Genomic DNA, 21,145 nt, shown 5'->3' with positions numbered 1-21,145 from the left:
GGTAGTGCTTTCATGCATGTTATCTGTTGTCCATAGGCAGCTGCAGCACTAAAAGAATTATTTCGGAAGTATCCAGTGCTCTACAACAATAGTATCGTCTGCTCATTTGAGCCCAAAGTCATCTATAGGGTAATATCATTCAGTTTATTTGCATCTGATGGGACTTGAGTTTATCTCGGGACATTTTTGGACTGGGGTACATTGCCGTTCGAAAGTTTTGGATCTGTGAGATTTTTTGTTTTTAAAAGAAGACTCTTCTGCTCACCAAGGCTGCATTTATTCGATAACAACAAAAAAAACAGTAATATTGTGAAATATTATTACAATTTAAAACAGCTGTTTTCTATGTGAATATATAGTAAAGTGTCATTTATTCCTGTGATCTAAGCTGAATTTTCAGCATCATTACTCCAGTCTTCAGTGTCACGTGATCCTTCAGAAATCAGTATAATATGATGATTTGATGCACAAAATGCATTTCTCATTATTATCAATGTTGAAATCAGTTATTTACATTTCAGGATTCTTTGATGAATAGAAAGTTCAAAAGGACAGCATTTATCTGAACTAGAAAGCTTTCGTAACATTAAACACTACCGTTCAAAAGTTAGGGGTCAGAAAGAATTTTTATTTAATTTCTTTTGGCTGAAAGAAAAAAATAAATCAATACTTTTATTCATCAAGGATGTATATAAAAGACATTTAATATATATATATATATATATATATATATATATATATATATATATATATATATATACACACAAAATATTCTATTTCAAATAAATTGTTCTTTTGAACTTTCTATACATCAAAGAATCCTGAAAACAATTGTACACAACTGTTCTCAACGTTGATAATCAGAAATGTTTCTTGAGCATCAAATCATCATATTATACTGATTTCTGAAGGATCATGTGACACTGAAGACTGGAGTAATGATGCTGAAAATTCAGCTTTGACATCACATGAATAAATTACACTTTACGATATATTCGCATAGAACAGCTGTTTAAAATTGTAATAATATTTAACAATATTACTGTTTTTTTATATAAGAAATTAAGCCTTGATGAGCAGAAGAGACTTCTTTTAAAAAAAATAACAAAATAAAACAAATCTCACCGATCCAGAACTTTTGAACGGCAGTGTAAATTGGACAGTAATGCTGAATTGAATCGGCTGCTCACCTCCTTTCCAGATGCGGCAGGCGGATCCCAATGTGGTGACTGCACTGACCCATCGGCCGTGGAGTCTGAGTCGTTTGGGCGACGGGACGCCGCGGTTCTCGTCCGCGTGGAAACAGCACTGGATGTATGTGATGGACGTGCTCCTCGACTGGGCCCATCATCACCTCCTGTGGAAACTGTGCGGAGTCTCTGCCTTCCTGGTGCAGAAGAACTTTGTCTCGCCGTGAGTCATTCCCTCACTTCCAAAACTGGTCATTTCATCGCCATTTTTACATAATTATTGTGAAGCCATGTCATTATGTGCATTACATTACCGTAAGATCTTTAACACACCTGCCACAGGCCCTAAAATAAATTGCGCATATCAGTCACATTAAGGAAACCACTGTATGTAACCGCTGAAATGACCACTGTGTGGTTGTGTTTCAATACAGACTAAAGCACTGACCATTATTCTTGACCACTGCTACACAAGCCTAACACTTTTATTCTTTTAGTCGTCTCTTGAATGCTACTGCTGGGACCTTCAGTGGTTTTTGGTGCTGTCAGGGATCATATTATTGCTTATATCTATGGTTAGGGAGACATATGGACTGCTTGGTTATTCATTATCATCATACTTTTTTCAACATTTCACCTTTTCATATTTTAGGGACTACAACTCCTATTCAAAATAATCAAATATAGAATTTTCACCTGGCAAAAATAAATCAAAAATCCATAGACTTTTGCTGAAGGAGGGACCTAAGCCATAAATAGTAATTGAAATATCAGAGACATGTGACGTCCCCTAGAAACACACTAAAGGCCCGTTCACGTCAAGGATGATTACTATAAAGATAAAGATATAGTTCTAAAAATCATTCTCAATATTAAAGAATAGCAGAGATCCCACCACAGCTATAACGATAACGGCACAGAGAAACGATATTGTTGGAATCACTTTCAGAATCATTTTATCCAGCTGGTGAACAATACAAACATAGAGAGCCAATCAGAACGCATCCTGCTGTAATGAGCTCGAGCATTTAAAGTGACAGACAAGCACACGCTTAGAATAAGCAGGTCCGCTGGTGTGGACGCTAATTTGGTTATCCTTCTGGTTATCGTTCTTGGTGTGAACTGGCATTAAGGCTATGAGAGTGCAGCAGGGATGACATCATTTTTTAGGCCGTTTCAAGGGAAACCAGGGAAATCGCCCTGGGCTCTCTACAAGTTGTAAAATCTGAGTTAGAATAGTTTGCAGGAGTGCAAATTTGAAACACAATGAGGCTGTGAAAGCGACTAGTGAGTAGATGAGTTTACCTGTTCAACGTAAAAGCTTATAAAAAGTAAGCGGTGTAGCACTGATGTATTTATGCTGTAGAATAAATGAGAAAATCTCTTCACCACAGCCCTTCTTTCAGGCATTTAACCCAAAGACAGTCAAGGACATGGGAGTAAATCTGAAAATGAATCTGTGTAAGAACATGCCATAGACAAAAACACTAGATGTCGCCTTGGGGTTCTAAACATGCGTCAAAACCGGCGCCATCTTGGAACAGGGGTCTTGTCATAGGAAGTAGCTAGGTAACGCTGAATTCATGGATGATGCCGGACTTTTGTGCGGCGTATGGATGTTTACACGAACGAAATCTAAAAACCAGACAGCAATGGATTACATTTCACAAGATTGTGAAATTTTGTACATTTTTTGAAAATTTCTCTGGACTCTATAATAAATTCATGTCTGACCGTTGGAACGAACCAAAACAACTAGAAAATCGCATTCATGACGATTTATGGTGATTTTATTTCCGTTAGACCTTTTCCTACATTGACGCTGATGAGGGGCTCCCCTGTTTCAAGATGGCGGCTCTATTGACGCATTCGTTCCAATGAACTGCCGTAGCCAAGGCGACATCTAGTGTTTATATCTATGGGAACATGCAAAGTGCATCCAAACGTCAGCGCCATCTACAGCGTGGGAGTGTGTGTTGTGCTTTGAGATGGTGACTGTGTTGTTTCATCAGGGACTATGTGCAATACTGGGCAGCCCGAGGTGTGGAGGTGGTGGGCTGGACGGTGAACACGGCTGTGGAGCAGCAGTACTACCAGCAACTACTGAAGATCAACTACATCACCGACAGTCTCGTAGAAGACTGTGAACCGCACTACTGAAACGCCACTTGCTAATCATTAGGCCTTTTATAATTCGAGCAGCTAACCTCTGTGGTTCTTTACTCAAAATACTACAATATGTGTCTGTATTGAATTGCTTTAGGCAGCATGCTATAGAGACTTAAATTTACAGGGTAACAAAGTGCTTTCATTGTGTGAAATTTTTTAAACGGGAGATGTAAAGTATTAATGTTTGATTGTACTGTACACACCCACTCAGGTGAGCCAAGTTATGACTTTATAGATATTATTACATAATTCATTTGATACGGTTCCCATTTTAATGATATTATTTATGAGTTTAATGTATGGCTTCGTTCTCAGTCATGACATTGTGTATGCCTTGCTATTTAGGTTTGTTCATTGTTTGGGAGTTTTGTATTAATAGCTAATGAACAGGTTGCATTTAAACAACATGTCTATAGTTATATCTTACTTATGGGGGTTCAATAAATTTATTATATGCAATAACAATGGTCGTAATCTGAGGTCAGTTCTCTGGCAGCTACCAAATGTCAACCTAATGTTGGACAGATACATACTAATTCAGGAATACTTGAAAGTGGCACGTTTCTCTGTGTTCTCTGCTGATTATAATATAATAAAATGAATACATTCTTAATTAAGAGTCATTTTGTCACAGACGTTGTTTTTCAAGGACTGTTGTACAACAGTTGTTGTGTAACAAATGCATCAGACGGTTTTCTTATTTTATTCCATCATGTTTAATGAGTGAAAGGTGTAACTTCAGTACCTGCATCGCAGGTTAGTGAGATTAACGTTATGGTTTAATTAACCCAAACACAGCGAGGATCAGGACTGTGTATCAGGTAAAGCCTGTCCGGCTCCCACATGGTGCGTGAAGCGCCTCATAGTTGCACACATTTGCGCAAACCGCAGTCTTTACTATTACGCATTCGTTATATTGTATATTAATCCATATTTGAAGGCATGAAGAAACTAATTTTTAGATTTTACACAAGAAGAGTCAGTAGCTTGCATGTTCCCCACGTGGTGTGTGTGTGTGTGTGTGTGTGTGTGTGTGAAGCCCCTCGTTGCAGCGCACATGTGCGCAACCTTAAGTTATCATTATCAAGCAGTCTTTTATGAGCGTTTATCAGTTGTACGTTTGTCGGCATGATGAAACCCGTGTTTAGACTGTACACAGCGCCCGTTTTACGTCCACAAGGTGAGTAGGTGAAAGGTGACCCCGGTTGTACGTCGCGGGGGGCGTGTCGTGACGTCACGAGGAAGGTTGCAATCTGAACGTCCGAATTTTATAGCATAGTCCAGACTGAACCAGAACTCTGAAAGTTTCTCCGCAGCGACACATCGCACACAGGACACTCCGCGAATTAACCCGACGCGTAATTAGGGTAATAAACGCGCTTAACCTTCATTGACCTTACGCCTGCTGCTGTGAATGTGAGTAAATACACGGCGCTTAAGTCCCGTTGGCTGCAAGCGACTGAACGACAGATTTGCGAACCGGATCGACGCTGCTGATTTCCAAGGTGGCTGCGTCAGGAGAGCTCCGTCCTGAAGGGGGATCGCGTGACGTTTCCTGGTGTGCACATCGTGACATTCGCACTGACCGATCCGTAGACCTCGCGTGGATCTATCGTGCCGCAGGGGTCCTTCAGAAACCGTCTCGCACATGATGTACACAATAACCAGAGGTCCCAGCAAACTTGTTACACAACGGAGAACAGGTACAGATTTGAACGGCATGCACAGTCTATAATATAAGAGCAATCGCCGTCACTGATCGGTAATTTAACGCTAAGAATGAACAATCCTTTAATCTGGTTACTGACATTAGAGACATATTAACATATTATTTCTTGCAGGCCCTACGCAACAGATTGAGAGCAAAGCGAGCGACCTGAAACAGAAGCTAAGCCCCTGGCTTGTATCGGAGTGAGTAATTAAATGTATATGCACTAACGTTACCTGAGCTCGCGATGCTCTCTTCACGTGAGTTTAGTCGCTGAGGGGAAACTTAAAAATTATTTAACTGCACCTTTAAAAATGGGCTCAGCGTACCAGTCTCGTTTATAAGCTAAAACATACTTAAAAGTATCCATACTGAACAAGCTGGACTCTAGTATAAATCAGGACGTCCTTTTTACGTCTTTGCCAAAGTCCCTTGTTTTTTATTGCGCCGTGTGACCTTGCAAGTGTAGCGCGTGCGCGCGTGGAATGACGGCGTTTTCCAAGATTCCGTCGCGATTCTATTCGTCATCATTTCTGTAGACGGTTTAATAACAAACCTTTTGTAGTTATTATAATAACGCATGCTTGTCACACACCCCCTTATATTCCCACAAGGACGTTGTGCTGCTTTCGGAGGCTAAAGAGAGTCACGGCGTATTTTACGAAACACATTCGCGTTTGTGTCTGCCTTTTGTGTGTTTGATATTTCAATAACGATCAATTTATGTCTGGGCTATGCTGATATAACCATCAACTGGGTTTCATAACGTGTAGCTAGCTGTCACTATAGAAACGCCATTGTGTAAGGAAGGAAGTAATTGGTCTTAAAGGAACAGTTCACCCCAAAATTCCAATTCGTTTTCTCGCCCTCAAGTCGTTAACTTACAAACATGTATGAATATGTTGAAGAATGTACACGTTATTTTCCTCATAATGCACATAATGGGGTTGGCTTTCTAAATTAACAACCTGTTCTTTTATTTAAATGAAAAGCATGAGAAATGAATCGAATGTTAAATGGATCAATTAAATATAATGTATTATGAATGGGGTCCAAATGTAAAAATTCAAGGTTATTGAAAACCCATAATAATCAATGTGATTTCCCTTTGTTTGTGTAGTTCACCAGCACCGAAAATTGTATTTCACCGTCTGAACGGAAAGCGGTACCACAGATCCACCTCTCCAAAAGCTGCCAACTCTACTGAAGGATTCACCCCAGCACACGAGGACAATGTTCGATTTGTTTATGAGGGTGAGGTAATTTTCCAGAACACCAGTATTTTGGTCACCTTGATGTTTAAGACCTTGAGGAAGCCCAAGGTTGGGTAGTATTTGCCAAGACCGTAATACACTGAGGAGAGATTAACTGGATTCAAAGCTCTACAATAACTGGAAGTTGTTAAAAATTTGCGGCTGCAAATGGTGTATATTATGTGTTGAGCCATTAAAACAATTCTGAATCACTATAATTGTACTTTGCGAGGTAAGTTCAGCAGAGTTTGTGTGAAAAGGGCAGTTGTTATCTTCAGGAGGGTGGCTTTTGTCTGCAGGCCAGACTCCACCTCCACAGGCTGATGCAACGGACCCTCAAGGGCAGCTTTATGCTCTTTTGTACAGAGACAGGCTAGTCAACTGAGGCTTTAAACTTTCTAAAACTGCTTTACAGTCAATAGAAAAGACAACCGGTTTAGGGAGTGTAAAGGAAGTGTTCAGAATCTGCAAAAGTAACCACCTATTTTTCTACCAAGATCCCAACGAGAAGAGCATGTTTTTCTAGCTGTAAATTATTTTGGTGGAATACATGGCACTGTGAAATATGTATTCGTAAATAATATCAGGGTTGCTAACTCTCACGTATTCAGTCTCAATCTCACGGTCTCACGCTCAACAATGAAATCTCACGCTAAATTAGACATTCTTCTGTGCTGTATTTTTTTTGTGCACTAATTTCCGAATTACTATAAGCAAGTTCAGGCTCTTAACTACTGATTGGACCACTGCATTTTCTCACGCAGAGAAAAATCGCGGACAAAGAGGACACTGACACCGACAGACTAGACAGAGAAGGTTACTTTTGATATGGAACGAATTCTCAGCTGTCAGATTCTGTCAATATTTCCAACGTTTGGCGCTTCTAAATGTGACTGATCGCTGTAGCGCATCAGTTCAAACTACACGTGATTCAGTAGCCTACAACCCCCCCCCACCCCCCTTCAAAAAATATCACTCCCCCCTAAATCTATTTCAAATTTAATTTTAAAATCCTTTTAGTATACAAACAAATAAAAAGTATTTATTTGTATATATAATTTTTATAAAGTAAAAAATACAACTGTCCCTCCCTCCCTCATATACATGATATCATTTTTTTGATCGCAGCTTGGCAGGAGGTGGAGCAGAAGCTTGGAGAGGGATCCCAGCCGGAGAACGAGAACGGGAAAGGGCCGGTGCAGTATGCGGAGAGAAGCCCCAATCCCGGCATGAAGAGTCAGTCAATGACTTCTGTCCTACTTACTTTCTTTAAATAGTCTCTTCTTTGCTGACTTGTTCTCTCTGCTCAGCCTCTTGGTCATTAGGATATACATATTCACATTATTCAAGTAAAAATTTAAATTCTGCCATTTACTCACTCTCATGTCATTCCAAACTTGCATGACTTCCTGTCAGGAACTCAAAAGGATATATTTTGAAGAATGTTCATGTTGCTTCCACATTATGAAAGGGAAAAAAAAGTGTATATTTTGTGTGGTGTTTTATTCATATATGGTCAAATCAAAAAGAACGTATTCTCTTTTGACAGATTTTGTGCCTATTGATCTTGAGGAGTGGTGGGCCCAGCGCTTCCTGGCCAACATTGTCAACCTGTCATGACCGGTGCATGATGGGGCATGAGGAGATGGTCCTGACTGAGGCAGTGCAGCCTGACTCTCCTGAGGAGGTCAGATGATCATGTGAGATTCACGCTGTATGAATTCAGCCCTTCCTGTGGAACTGTTTGCCCAGCCGGACCCAGATTCTCTCTCGTGCACACGGAAGACGATCAGACATTTTTCTTCTGCTTGTCTTTCTTTGTTAGAATGTGAGATGTCTGTTTTTCTCCACAGATCTTTGCAAAAAAAAAGTGATGTTATAAAACAAAACAAAAAAAAGTAAAGTAGAAAAATTTTCAAGACGTCTTGGTTCTGTTTTTTTTTTCTCCAACTGTTGGTTACAATCTGAAATCATGGGGTGAATTTTGCAAAGATATGTATGGGTCATATTTTAAAATAATTTTTATTCTTCTAATCTGTATTGTCTGCATGTTTTTATGATTTAGTACAAGTGGGAATTTTATTTATTTGATACAATTATGAAAATTATAATTTCTGCACACATTACATATGTAGTTTAAAAAAAAACTTTACCTAATGCCAATTGAGTGAGTGCAATTAAATGTGCTTGTTTGTCATGAACATTTGTTAAAATATGACCCACATATGAAATCTTGACTGATTGTTTGAGGAATCTGTAAAACTGTTGGGTGAAAATAAATTATAACAGTTGAAATGAAATTAACCAATTATTGTATAAAAACACGAGGCACATTAAAAAATGTATTTTAATTACATTATCCAGACATTCAATTAAATTCATTTAAAAATTATATTTTCAATTCAAAAACTGTACAAAAAAAAACAATATGAAGCTGATAAAAAAAGGCATTATTCAAATCTTTCACTGGAAGGCTTAAGACCATGAGTGTATGTTAGGTGTTTATCAGCTACTTTTTTTTTTATTTGGGGGAAAAGATGAACATTTTAATTTAACAATTTCTTATGAAAATGTAGTATTACCACATTATTTTATTTCAGCCCTCATGCAACTCCTCCATTGGGCTTAGCTGTTTTTTTCCTCCCTCTTCCAGCTGCACTGCCATTAGATTTCATTTTCCCACCTCGCTTCCTGCGGGAAGAAGCATTCTGGCCTTGTTTGGCCGTACTGAAAGTGATGCACTGGGAGTCCAGGAAGTCTAGAAGCTTAGCAGCACCTAACCTGATGCCTGCTGCTTTCAAGCTGGACCGCAGCTCCGCCAGGGAGAGAGGCTTGTACTGCAGCACTTGTCCATACAGGTTTGGGTCCGATAAGATGAACTGACGAACTGCGAGGAGTTTGTCCTTTTCACGCACAACAGCCTGAGACGCTGTGATGCCCTCGCTGTCCGACTCATCGTCTCCGGACATACACAGCTCTGGGTTCGACCTGGATAGAAGAAAAGGGTTGAACAATATTTAATTAGGCACTTTTCCATTGCATGGTATGGCTCGGTTTGCTTTTCCACTGCAGTTTAGTACCGCTTCAAAGTGGGTGGGATTATAGACTGATCATTATAGTTGTGCCACCTCTACTACGTGACATCATCGTAAATGTGACAAACAGAGATGGTGCTCAATGCAGAGCAAAATGGGAGGAGCTCCCCGTTTTCTGGAGCTCCACCTCGCTAAACTTAGTGGGATATCAACAGGCGCTATCAAGCCTGTTAATGTTAGTGCGAGTTCAACCGTGATGGAAGGACAAGTTTGTTTTGATGCGCAAGATGCTGGCGTACATAATATTGTACTTTTCTCTAATATTTGTCATGATTATGATAAATTATTTATCGTTTCTGTGACAGACACGTAAACACTTAAGAATATTGCACTTCTTTACGGAAACCGCAGTCTTTACTATTACGCGCTCGTTGTATTGTATTATTAATCCATATTTGAAGACATGAAAAAACTAATGTTTGGATTTTACACAGGAGTCAGTAGCTTGCATGTTGATTTTACACAAGAGTCTGTAGCTTGCATGTTTCCCACGTGGTGTGTGTGTGAAGCCCCTCGTTGCACTATGTGTGTGTGTTTCTAAAAACAGTTGAAACTTTGTATCTATGTATTATTTTCTCTTTATTACGATGAACAGTTTCGTTATTTTCCTCACTTTCACTTTTAAAGCCGCTTTAGACTTAAAAGGCAATGTAAAAGCTTACTATCTGTGCAGCCCTGTTTATTTTTTGTCCACCGCAGTAACGTGTGTTATTTGTGAATTAATCTAAATCATCTGATTAATTTATGAAATAAAAAATAATAAGACTAGGTTACCTAATCTACCCTTTTTGTACGTAAATGTAAAAGCATAGGCTACTCCAACAGGCCAGTTGTAATTTTTTTTTTATATTGTAAATTTAAATAGAATATTGACTGTAATATTGTAATAACGTTACAGAATGGATGAAAGACCCAGAAGCACTAACGTTACTACCTTTCACACACCCTGACATAATCAATTACCCGGTTTATGGTATCGGTGCCTACACAATGCAAGAGTTTAGAAGCTTTAAGTCATTAGAAGCTAATGAATATTTCTGATGCGACTGGGTGCAAGACTTACAAACCAACAAACCTGTAAACTACGAAAGCTCAGTCATACTTGAGGTTTCAGGCGTCATTTATATGTGGAAATAAATCTGATACAGATATATCTATAACAGTACAGATATACAGATATATCTATAACAAATGAAACAACTCTTGTTGACTAACAGAGTATTCATTTTGTTCATTTGTGTTAGATAAAAATCGATCTGGTGCTTAAATATGCTGCTTTTGAAATCATGCTGAGTGCTCGTAGTCGCTGCTGCTGCTGCGCGAAAGTTAACCTGCGCGGCCCCGCCCACTAAATCCAGTGAGGTGAAGCTGGAGCTCCAACGAGGGGAAGGGCTGGAGCTCTAGCTCCTCCTATCTGGCTATGCATCGAGTACCACTTGCACAAACACGCAACACAAACAAACCCACAGCACAGGAGCAAAGGAGCATATCGGTTTAGTATCGGTACGCTTGGAATCTCAACCGAGGTGGTACTATTTAAATGAGCCGTAACGAGCCGTACCATGCAGTGGAAAAGCGCCATTTGTATTAATATTAATTGTGTGTATAGCAGGGATGGATTATCACACAAGCTACCGAGCATGTGCCCAGGGCACTAGACCAGAGGGGTGCCACATATAAGCTGCGGGGGGCTTTGTCCACCCCCCCACCTTTAGACAGGTCTGTGCCCAGGACACGACCGTGTCTTAATCCGTCGCTGGTATTTAGCCGTAAAGGAGCAGTACCTCTCGGACTCCGCAGTGGAGGATGTGCTAGAGTTTTGAGAGGCTGATAAAAGCTCATCTTCTTCACTTGGTGGTAGTTTCAAAGGGGAGACAGCAGGGGGCGCTGTAGGTTGCTTAAAGGAGAGCGGCACAGACTGGGAGTTGCAGGCATTCGGGGGGTGTTGGGGTCTAGAGGTCTCCTCCTCGGATTCGGAGCTCTGCAGCTGGTGGGTGTACTGATGGATCTCTTTCAGCTTCAGAACCATCTGTTTCTTGGGCAGTGGACGGACACCAAACCTTGACAAAAACAACATTATGCATCTCTGTGTTTTTGAGCATTTTGCTTTGGCTATGTGAGGCCAAAGTTGCACAACATCTGCATTTAATTCTCATTTGAAAGCTGAATATTTTAATACTTTTTAGAAATACTATTCTTAGGATGTACATAATGTTGATTTGGTTTCATAACGTGGCTATCACTGTCAATCAAGAAATGGCACGTAAGAGAGGGTGTTTGTTTATACATAAAACAATAAACACACCCTATTCAAAATTAAGACAAAGTACTTGGATAGCTTCTGTGATGAACTCAGATGAATTAAAACACCCTGAGGGGAACTGACTAAAAATGATTCTGGGACCAGCTAGTTAAAAGTCAATCCTAAAAGTTCATAACATTAGTTCTGAAAATAAAAAGTTGCAGTATAATGTATTTCACTTGGTTTGATATTTTGATAACTATTGCAATGACATGAAAACATTTTAAGTGTGACGGTGTCTAAATATTTTTATGCTCACCTATTGAGTTTGTTTTTGAGTTCAGGTGTGTCCATATCGGAGTAGCCGGGCATGGGAGTAATGGGTACCAGCGGTCCTTTATTCCTCTGTCTGCAAGCAACTGTGCAGTAAAAGTTAAAATTAGCGTTAAGACGGTTTTCTAAAACAAACAAAAATAAATGACTAACAGGAAAAAATCTTACAGGGCTTTCTGAATGCATAATTAACAGATCTGTGCAGCCATGTCAGAAAACATAATTAACATGGTTTAAAAAATAAAGAAGACAACATGTTTTACCTGGAGTCTTAAGTTCAGCAACTCTCTTGGAAGAGGGAGCTGCCAGTCTCTGAGAAAGAGGAAGGGGAGCATTCTCTTCCTCCTCCCAATCATCCCACATGTCAGGGTCAGGTAGACTGTGATTAAACGGACCTGGACTTGGATCAGGAGCTTTGTTATAAGCTCCAGATGCAAGAGGAGACGTGGCGTGTAGACCTGTCGTTTGTCCCTTACCCTTGAGACCTGGGGGACTAACTGTACCTTCACTACTATCAAGTCTTAGACTAAAGTGGGGCTTCTGGCTTGCAACCCCTCCATCCAAGCCCCAAGAGTCGTCAAACGCTATAGGAGGCTCATCCATGACACAGAATGAGTTTCCTGCAATATCCACCACTTCTTCAACACTTTGATTGGGATGCTCTTCTTCCACACTTCTTCCAAACTCATCCTTGTCACAGAATGAGTTTCCCGCAATATCCACCACTTCTCCAAAACTTTGATTGGGAAGATCTTCTCCCACTTCCATTTGCTCAATCCCATCGTTCTCGCTCTCTCTTAATCCTTCAGGATGACTATAACTCAGAGTTTTTGACGATGGACTGGAGCATTCATGCTGAAGAGAGCTACTCTGCTTCTTCTCAGGTGTTTTACTAGGGGAAGGAAAACTCAGTTGTAGAGACACAAGGCCAACTTTCCCCTCACAGTCACCAACCATAGGGGAGCCAAATGGGATCTGACGTTGTAAAGAAGAGTCTGAATGGAGAGGAGTGCTACTTGAGGGCTGTGGGACACCCTGGGCTTGTCGTCCCATGATGGTGCCAGTATGGGAGCCATCAGAAGCCCTTGTAGAAGGGACCTGAGACAGTCTTAGAAGTTGAAGTGGTCTCTGGTAACCTGGTGAGTGATCCGTATCAGCGTTAAGATGTTCTTTAGAGAGAGTCTGATCTGATTTGAACAGTTTTGACAAGGGAACCGGCTCCTCTTTAAGGCAGTTGCTGCTTAAAGATGCAAAGCTAGTAGGTTTCAAACTGTCCGAGAGAGAGGAAGAAGAAAAAGAGGACGATGCAGAGCAAGATTTTGGGAAGAGTTGGGTTCGACGCATGTTAACGCAGGTCTGGGTAGAAATACAGCGTGTGGATGCAACCGGAGTGGCTGGAATCAACCACGAAACCTCAGCAGAGCCATCAAACACACTTTCATTTGCATCCCCAGGACTACAGTGCTCTGATCGGTCAGGGGTGGCTTCTGTATCAGTTGTCACCTGCTTGGAAGCATTTACCTGTTTTCCAGCATAGCCTTGGGATCCAGATTCTTTGAAACTGTTTTCTGCAAGTTTAACTTTGCAAGCAAAGCTTGTGGATGGTTCTGAGGGAGATTTAAAAGGAGATAGAGGGGACAAACCACATTTAGTAGTAGCTGCATTGTCACCATCCACATCCTCACTGGAATCATCTGAGAGTATAATGAGCTCAACCTCTTTGCTGTGTGATTTTGGAGGGGAAGGAGGGTGTTCTTTTCCCTGGCATTTTGAATGGTCTTTTCTTAGGGGAGACTTGCCTTTATCTACTGTATCTTCACCCTTATGTGGAATAGGAGACATGCCAGGCATGGGAAAAGAAGTCTCACCTGACACACTTGAGCTTAGCGGAGGGCTTATAGACAGGTCAATCACTTCACTGACACATGAAGGGCGAAATGGGGCAGGTGTGTTTCGCTGTAGTGTGCGTGGTGTCTCGTAATGTTGTTGCTGAAAGCATGATGCTGGTGTCTGTGACGGTTCCATGTATTCGCCTACAGACTGGGAGAATAAACGATCGTAACTCTTGTCTAGACTGGCATCTGGGTCTCTGTTTTCATTTATGCCGTCATCAAATTCTGGAATCAAACTAACTCTCTCAGTCTCTGGGCTAGGCTTTTTAAGGGTTTCTGTTGGACTTGTTACTATGGCAGCCTCTGTCCCATCCACGCCTTGTTTGTTACTATGGTAACTGCCGGCAGACTTCTCTAAGAGGGATTCTGTCTCATTTTTCTCTATCCCTTCATCCTTTTCATTTTCGAGGGATGCATGTGCATGTCCCTCCTCTTCCTCGGTCTCTGTCGCAGTCTCCATCTTCCTTTGCGTCGCTGCAAACTCATAGATTTCGTCAAGCTCTTCCTCATCCACCTGGTCCTCTTTCTCTCCATCTCCTCTCTCTCTCTCCTCTTCCACATCTCCTTCCTCTCCACCAGTCTCTTTAAAATCATCCTCTTCTTCGCTGTCCTCATGCTGCCACATTGATTGGAGGAGCTCCAAGAAGTTGCTTTCTGCCAAGTTCTGGTCTTCTTGGTCCCTGAGATGAGGCTCAGGCGCTGGAAACATTTTAGATTCTCCTCTTGGGTTTTCCTCCACGCTTCCGGTATATTCCTCACACTGCTGTTGCAGCTCAGCCAAACCAAACCTGAAACACAACACAGAGTTATTATCCACAATAGACCATCACCTATAATATATTTATATAGAAAAACAATTGTAATATTTGAACCACACCATAAAGGTTGTAATACTGACCTATCAGCAAGCTCCTGTACGTGTGGTAGCAGTGCATGAGTCAGAGGACAGTGAGCAGTGTAAAGATACTGCAGGAGGGCCAGTACTGCCTCCCCAAGCACATCGCCCAACAACACCCTCTGAGCAACAGGCATACCCTCCTCCTGAACACCAAACCCTGAGTCGTGAACCTACAAACATATGGAACCATCTTGGTTATTTATCTGCACTTCTTAATGGTTATTGTTTGTGGCGTCAATGCAGAGATGCACTAACCATGTTGGCCAGCAGGGGGCATCGTGTGTACAGCATAAACGAGTGCGTGAAGAAGACGTCCCCACTGTCTACCTGTAACTGCACATCACTGAGTTGAGGGTTGTTGACCATACTGCTCAGATCTGATGATAGCTTTGAAATGAACACCTGAAAAACACATCAACGGACATAGAAAAGTACTACAGAACATTTAATATTGAGCCAATCATGATAAAGTACAGTAATATGAAGATACAATTGAAGGAAATTCTTACTGAGGCTGTTTTGGGTGTCTTATTGTCATTTTTCTCTGGAACAAACCCACTTGAGGGAAGTTCATTCGTGGCATCATCTTTATCTAAAGAACAGGGGACAGTGAGCCGAGTGTAATAGATGAGTATTTTTGTTTCACAATACCAGTATTACCTGACTTGTCCCCTGTGGCTGTGTACTGGGTGAGGGTCATGCCTTCCTCTGCAAGCTGCATCAGGTCCTGCAGAGCCTGGGTGCCTGGTGTACCCGAACAGGGATTGAGAGGACAGATAGTCCTGTGCTGTGCTGGGCTCTGATCCGAAGGCTTTTCCTGGAACAAATCGGCCTCTGTGGTCACAGCTGGAGGTTTCTCAACTGGAGTTACTTCAAGAGACTTGACTTTTTCCTTCTGAAGAAGTAATATAAAGAAACTTTAAGAAACAGCATTCACAACATCTTAAACAAACAAAATATTCAGTGAGAAATAATGTAGAACGTGATTTTATCCATTGGGATTTGAATGTAAAATGAAATTGATGGCAAGGAATGTAACAATCACGACTGTCCCTATTCTAAATTCCTAACTAATGATATGTACTAATTTTCATAATGTAGTAATGTTGGTTCATGTTTTCGTTAAATTATTTACATTCGTTATTTTTACAGTTAACATTTTTAAGAAATGCATTTAAAAATTGTTTAGAATATTTTTCTTTGACACTGTGCAGAATTAGACAAAGGGAATTTAAAGTAAATTTTCCAGTAAAAATATTAATTAATACTCTAGCTGTCACAGAGTTATACATTAAAAGTACAACTAAAGTTATTATTGTAAATTATAAATATATATGTTGTACTAAAACATAAATTCTAACGTTTACATAGTTTATATATTCATGTTTATAAAAATGCAATTTTTATAGTGATTTCATTTTGATAAAAATACACCTTTTTTATGAACAAACATTTTTGTTGTTTTGTTGAACAAACAACAAACAAGGGGAATCTCTTAAAGTAAATGTCTCACCTCTGGTGCAACCCATGGCTGTATGAAGTTGCTTAGTTCTGATGTGTAAAACTCTGAAACCGAGTCTGGTCCTCCTCCGTGAAGAGCACTTTTGTCCCAGAGGGGGGCGTGAGGATGGAGAGGGAGTGCGGAGGGGGACAGGGTGGGTGTTGGCGGAGAGGGGGGTCTGGAACGGAGCAGGAGAGATGAAACCCGCTCCTGTCGACGATTCAGTGCTGTCTGAGGGTCCTGAATGAGGAGTAGTGGTGGGTGGACAGGAGATGCTCCCTTCCTTCTTTTTCTACGACCCTTACCTGAAAGAGAACATGAATGATATGCTATGTGTAATAATCTACAATTTTACTGCTTTAACTGAAAAAAAAAGGTGAGTTTACCTGCACCAGGTCTCCACTGTAAGACAGGAGCTGCTGTTGCTGGAGGGCCGGAGAGCTGAGCCAGTATCTCTCTTTCCTCCACCATCTCTTGCTCCTTTTCCATTTCCTGCTCAAGTAGAGAGCGGGACAGAGCCAGAGCCATGATGGTGTCCTCGTCCAACTTCTGGGCTTTCCTCCTGGTTCTCTTTTTCACAGGCACACCATCCCTCCTTGTTGTGCTCCCTACTTGTTGTCTGAAGAACATAGAACATGTAATTCAATAAGTATTTTTACAAGATCTCCAGGGGACAATTTTTATTATTGTGGTGTAAAGCAGGATGGGGCCGAAAGCCGTGGGAGCGGAGCGAGGCCAGTGGAGTCAAGGCTGATGAGAGAAACCTGCGCAACACATCACTCTCAAAGACCATGGAGGAGCTCTGGAAGGTTAAAAGGAGGAGCCACAACAACGAAGGGCGAGAGAGGACCAGGCCTGTGACTTTTTAAGTTGTTTTATTATGTTATAGGCAGCAGTCGGCAGAAAGCTCACTGCTGTTCTTTCGTTTGGTTTATTTTGTCATTAAACTTTATGTTGACTGTTTGCCAGTTCCAAATTCCTTCTTCCCTGAGCCTCAACTTTACTACAATTATATTTATTTGAAAAAATGGTAACTCTTTTTGGAAGAAAGTTCCATTTGTTAACATTAATTAACATGAACTATAAATGAAAAAAGTTATAAAGAAAAACTAATAATGAACAGTTGTTGTTTTTTATTAACTTAAGTTAACAAAGATTAATAAATACTGTAACAAATGTAGCTATTGCTTATTTTTAGATAATGCACTAACTGACATTAACTAATGGGACCTTATTGTAAAGTGTTACAGAAAAATGTATTTTATGTCTATAAATATAATATAATTTTTATTTATTGTATTGAAAAAGTGAGGGTAAAATTGTGCACAAATGTCGTGAAAATGTCACATATATATATATATATATATATTAGGGCTGTCAAAATAACGCGTTAATTTCGATTAATTAATCTGAGAAGAAATAACGCGTTAAAAAAAATAACGCAGATTAATCATTGTTTGGAACATTTACTTATAACAAACGGAGCTCGTCAACTCTAAAGTACCACATCAATGCAAAGCATCCAGGAGTGTGTGCGTGAGTCGGTGAGTGTGTCTGAGAGAAAGCGCGCTTGTGTGTGTGTGTGTGTTGTAACTTTTCACGCGCTCTCACGTCACACAACCATTTTCTCACGCACAGAAAAATCGCGCACCAAAGAGAGGACACGGAAACAGACAAGACAGAGCACGTTACTTATGATATTTAAAAAAATCTCAGCTCTCAGATTCTGTCAATTTTATTACGAAAATCAAACAAAATACCGTTTTGGCGCTTGTAAATAGTGACATGAGTCATGACAGATCCCATAGCGGCACGTGAACCGATCATCTCTAGCTAATAGTAAATACACACGAATGACCAATGTTGAAAGATACAGTAGGGCAGCCTAAAACTTATCGAAATGTATATTCCTCGATCAATCAGTGTTTTTCAACCGCGAAAAGAGGTCAATAAAACAGCTGGAGAACAATTATGTCACATAACATTTAGCCTAAGTTACCTCAGGAAAGCCATTTCATGACCATATAGCACGTTATAGTTGGCTATAAAAAAAGAGCTATAGAGAGTATTTTTCTAAATTTATGTAGCCTACTAGTATATTACATGTGTATTATATTTTTACTTATAATGCGTGTTTATTACAAATAACAACTTTGATATATTTAATTTGAGCTATTTTTAACCTTAAATATACCAGCTGATATGGCTCTCTGTATTTTTACAGCATTGGGTGAGATTTTTTTTTCTTAAGAGAAATGAATGCCTATCTTGTGTACCTATTTATCCAAATGAGTCAATATTGCATCAAATCACAAGAATTAAATTATATTGAAATCGTGAAATTTGTGTCAAGCAATAATAATAAAAACGTAGCTTACCAGAAATTGTACCATGTAAACATTGTAAGATTGTGTATGTGATTAATTTAGATTAATTAATTACAGAGTATGTAATTAATTAGATTAAAAATTTTAATCGATTGACAGCCCTAATATATATATATATATATATATATTTTTTTTTTTTTTTAATACACATAAGAACATTTAAATTTTTTAATAAAATCTCACAATAAAGAAAAAAGGTTAAAATGTGTGATTAAATCAAAAGGCTGGCTTACGATTGGTCGGAGGAGTTGTGGCTCACTGTCTCAGCAGCTTGTCTCCTCAGAGCCTGGAGAAGATCATTGGGCTTCACACCCATATCAGTCGAGCAACGCTTTAGGTGGACAGACCGGCTTTTTTCTGATTTAAAACACTTTCCGCAAATGGGACACTCTGGGACCTGCGGTCTAGGGTGTGAATGATGGGATGCCGAGGAAGCGCTGCTTTCACTGGCATCCAGGCATCTGCGGAGCAGGAGAAAGAGGCAGAAGACAAAGGTGAAACTCAAAATGCAATGTTTGTGAAACATAAGAATGATGCTACATAATCTAGTGTATGTTGTGGTTATAATGCACCTGTTGATGTGCTGAGTGCGTAGCGGGGGACTCATGCTCGACAGATCTTTCTGACAGAGCTGGCAGAAGAACAATCCTGCCTCTTCCACGTTCCCAGCAGCCCGAGCCTCTCGATCCATCTCCTGCTGAAGCTGAAGTGCCAGGGCTTCGTCCCCACTCACATCTTCTGTAGGAAAACATGCACATACACTTTTAGCAAAAATTACTCTTATTGATCATGTTAAAAAAAAAAAGCCATAAAAACAAATTCTGTTTTTCAATTTAAATCATTTTTTTTCGAATTGTGGTTTAAAGTCATAAAGCAATTAGCGATGTTTTGCACCATATGCCACAATTTTTACAGTAGAAGTATGCCTTTATAGATGTTGTAGACGATTTAATTGTAAAATGAAATGCAATGACTCAATGGAAGAGTCCAGCACTCTGTAAAGTCTCCTCCAGCACATCCCAAAGACTTTCAATGAATTTAAGGTCTGGACTCATAGATGTCAATTCATGTGTGAAAATGATTCTTCATGCTCCTCCAAACTATTCTTTCATAATGTGAGCCTGATGGCATTGTCATCCTGGAATATGGACATGATGTTTCTTCCAACATGGTTGTTTAAGAAATGAAAAGCTACACACTCTATCAGTTAGGGTTAGAAGAACTGTTGCCAAACATATCACATGCAAGGAACATCATCATCACTGCAATAAAGATCCAATTACAGACTAAGCATTTGCATATTTAAAGCAAAGCCCAGACTTTTTGGTATATGTGTGTATATGTATGTGTGTATTCATATTAATAACTAGATAATTTATGTATGTTTTACAGACCTCAGCTCAGCAATAATATATATATAAATATAAGCAAACCAAAAATACGTATTGCTAAGCTGAGGTCTGTAAAACATACAGAAATTATCTAGTTATTAACTAACCTCTAACTTCATTCCTAACAATCTGCGCAACTTAATATGATGTGTCAAAATAAGTGAATGCGTTGATGAAAATTGACAGGCTTGGGTGGGTGATCACTGGGTTTGTAAAGATTCGACACCATACCTGTGTGCTGGATCCCGGCAGTGGTGGGACAGTTTCCCTCAGACTCTGAGGCTGTGGGTTGGTTAATCTCAGCATGTAGGAGTCTCTCTGGACTGGCTCTCTTAAACTGTTGCATTCTGCGGATCACGGCATCTTTGACCTTCCCTGTGCCAGATACATCAGGGACAGGCTGGGAAGCATCGCCAGATACTACAGCCTGTTTAGTCTTGATGTTACTCTTTATTTCAGTCTTAGCAGCATCCTTAGTCTTCTTTCTCCTCTTAGGGGGGTTTCTTCTAGAAGAGGGGGAAGATGGCTCCTCATCCTTGGCTGCTGATCTTTTCTCATCTCCAGATCCTCCTGCTCCTTTCCTCCTCACTCTTTTAAGGAGACGAGAACAGAGGTCGGTGAAGTCCTGATCCGAGTCGTCCATGATGAGCCAATTACACACATGATCTGTCACATCAGTATGTATTATTAAACATCATTTTAATCTTTATATTGAGGATGAAATGCATGAAGCTACATCAAGATTGTCTGTTTGGTTTTAAAAAGTCAAGGAAGAGATGTAATGCATCATATTTACCTTTGTTTACATTTTACTTTGCAACTAGTTAATATCGGTGAACGTACTTTTATCACGATTCATATAATAACTTAAATACAGACCGTCGGCAAGACGCACTTCATTTGATGTCTTTAATACAGATGATTTTATGTCGTCAAACGACAATTTCCTTTCCGTAAAATGTGCTGCAGAGGTTTATGTTGTTCAAAATACTGTCCCGCAAACCGCCGCAGTGTAACGTTACTTCCGGTGACGTGCAGAGCGCGGTGACGTATGACTGCATCGATTGCGAAACAATCATGTGATGT

The 21,145-nt window shown here is 40.1% G+C and overlaps 4 protein-coding genes across 9 annotated transcripts in view; 2 read left to right on the top strand and 2 right to left on the bottom strand.

The window, feature by feature from the left end:
* Positions 1-3,978, top strand: part of gde1 (glycerophosphodiester phosphodiesterase 1) — a 6,322-nt gene extending 2,344 nt beyond the window's left edge. For both annotated transcript variants that reach the window (XM_077226789.1, XM_077226790.1), the window contains 3 exons: positions 37-129; positions 1,202-1,413; positions 3,203-3,978. In XM_077226789.1, the coding sequence (XP_077082904.1) occupies positions 37-129; positions 1,202-1,413; positions 3,203-3,350 (453 nt within the window). In that variant the 3' untranslated portion in view covers positions 3,351-3,978. The remainder of the gene's footprint in view (positions 1-36; positions 130-1,201; positions 1,414-3,202) is intronic.
* The window catches only part of tmem186 (transmembrane protein 186), a 10,548-nt gene extending 4,971 nt beyond the window's left edge, over positions 1-5,577 (bottom strand). For both annotated transcript variants that reach the window (XM_077226801.1, XM_077226802.1), the window contains exon 1: positions 5,304-5,577. The gene's annotated coding sequence lies outside the window, so the exon portion shown is untranslated. The remainder of the gene's footprint in view (positions 1-5,303) is intronic.
* Positions 4,247-8,239, top strand: mcrip2 (MAPK regulated corepressor interacting protein 2). The gene is made up of 5 exons (XM_077226807.1): positions 4,247-5,062; positions 5,201-5,270; positions 6,188-6,321; positions 7,449-7,556; positions 7,870-8,239. The coding sequence occupies exons 1-5, from the start codon at positions 5,008-5,010 to the stop codon at positions 7,938-7,940; spliced, it is 438 nt and encodes a 145-aa protein (XP_077082922.1). The 5' UTR covers positions 4,247-5,007; the 3' UTR covers positions 7,941-8,239.
* slx4 (SLX4 structure-specific endonuclease subunit homolog (S. cerevisiae)) lies at positions 7,807-21,145 on the bottom strand. 4 transcript variants are annotated; one of them, XM_077226769.1, is made up of 15 exons: positions 20,856-21,145; positions 20,291-20,725; positions 19,241-19,406; positions 18,902-19,129; positions 16,668-16,900; positions 16,294-16,586; positions 15,441-15,675; positions 15,290-15,372; positions 15,036-15,182; positions 14,781-14,950; positions 12,254-14,670; positions 11,977-12,076; positions 11,200-11,475; positions 8,903-9,308; positions 7,807-8,175 (listed from the first exon to the last, which is right to left on the bottom strand). In XM_077226769.1, exons 2-14 carry the CDS (start codon positions 20,700-20,702, stop codon positions 8,924-8,926), a joined length of 5,145 nt encoding a protein of 1,714 aa, XP_077082884.1. In that variant the 5' UTR covers positions 20,703-20,725; positions 20,856-21,145; the 3' UTR covers positions 7,807-8,175; positions 8,903-8,923. The 4 variants fall into 4 exon arrangements, with proteins under 4 accessions (XP_077082884.1, XP_077082883.1, XP_077082885.1 ...); XM_077226768.1 differs by lacking the exon at positions 7,807-8,175 and having other exon boundaries at positions 8,650-9,308; XM_077226770.1 differs by lacking the exon at positions 7,807-8,175 and having other exon boundaries at positions 8,650-9,308; positions 19,241-19,403; positions 20,856-21,104.

This window comes from Siphateles boraxobius, unplaced genomic scaffold (assembly GCF_051911475.1).
Source record: "Siphateles boraxobius isolate OS27281-9 unplaced genomic scaffold, OSU_SipBor_1 13, whole genome shotgun sequence".
Classification (NCBI taxonomy): domain Eukaryota; kingdom Metazoa; phylum Chordata; class Actinopteri; order Cypriniformes; family Leuciscidae; genus Siphateles; species Siphateles boraxobius.
Note: the sequence above shows the minus strand (reverse complement) of the source record. Positions and strands in the feature narration are given on the sequence as shown.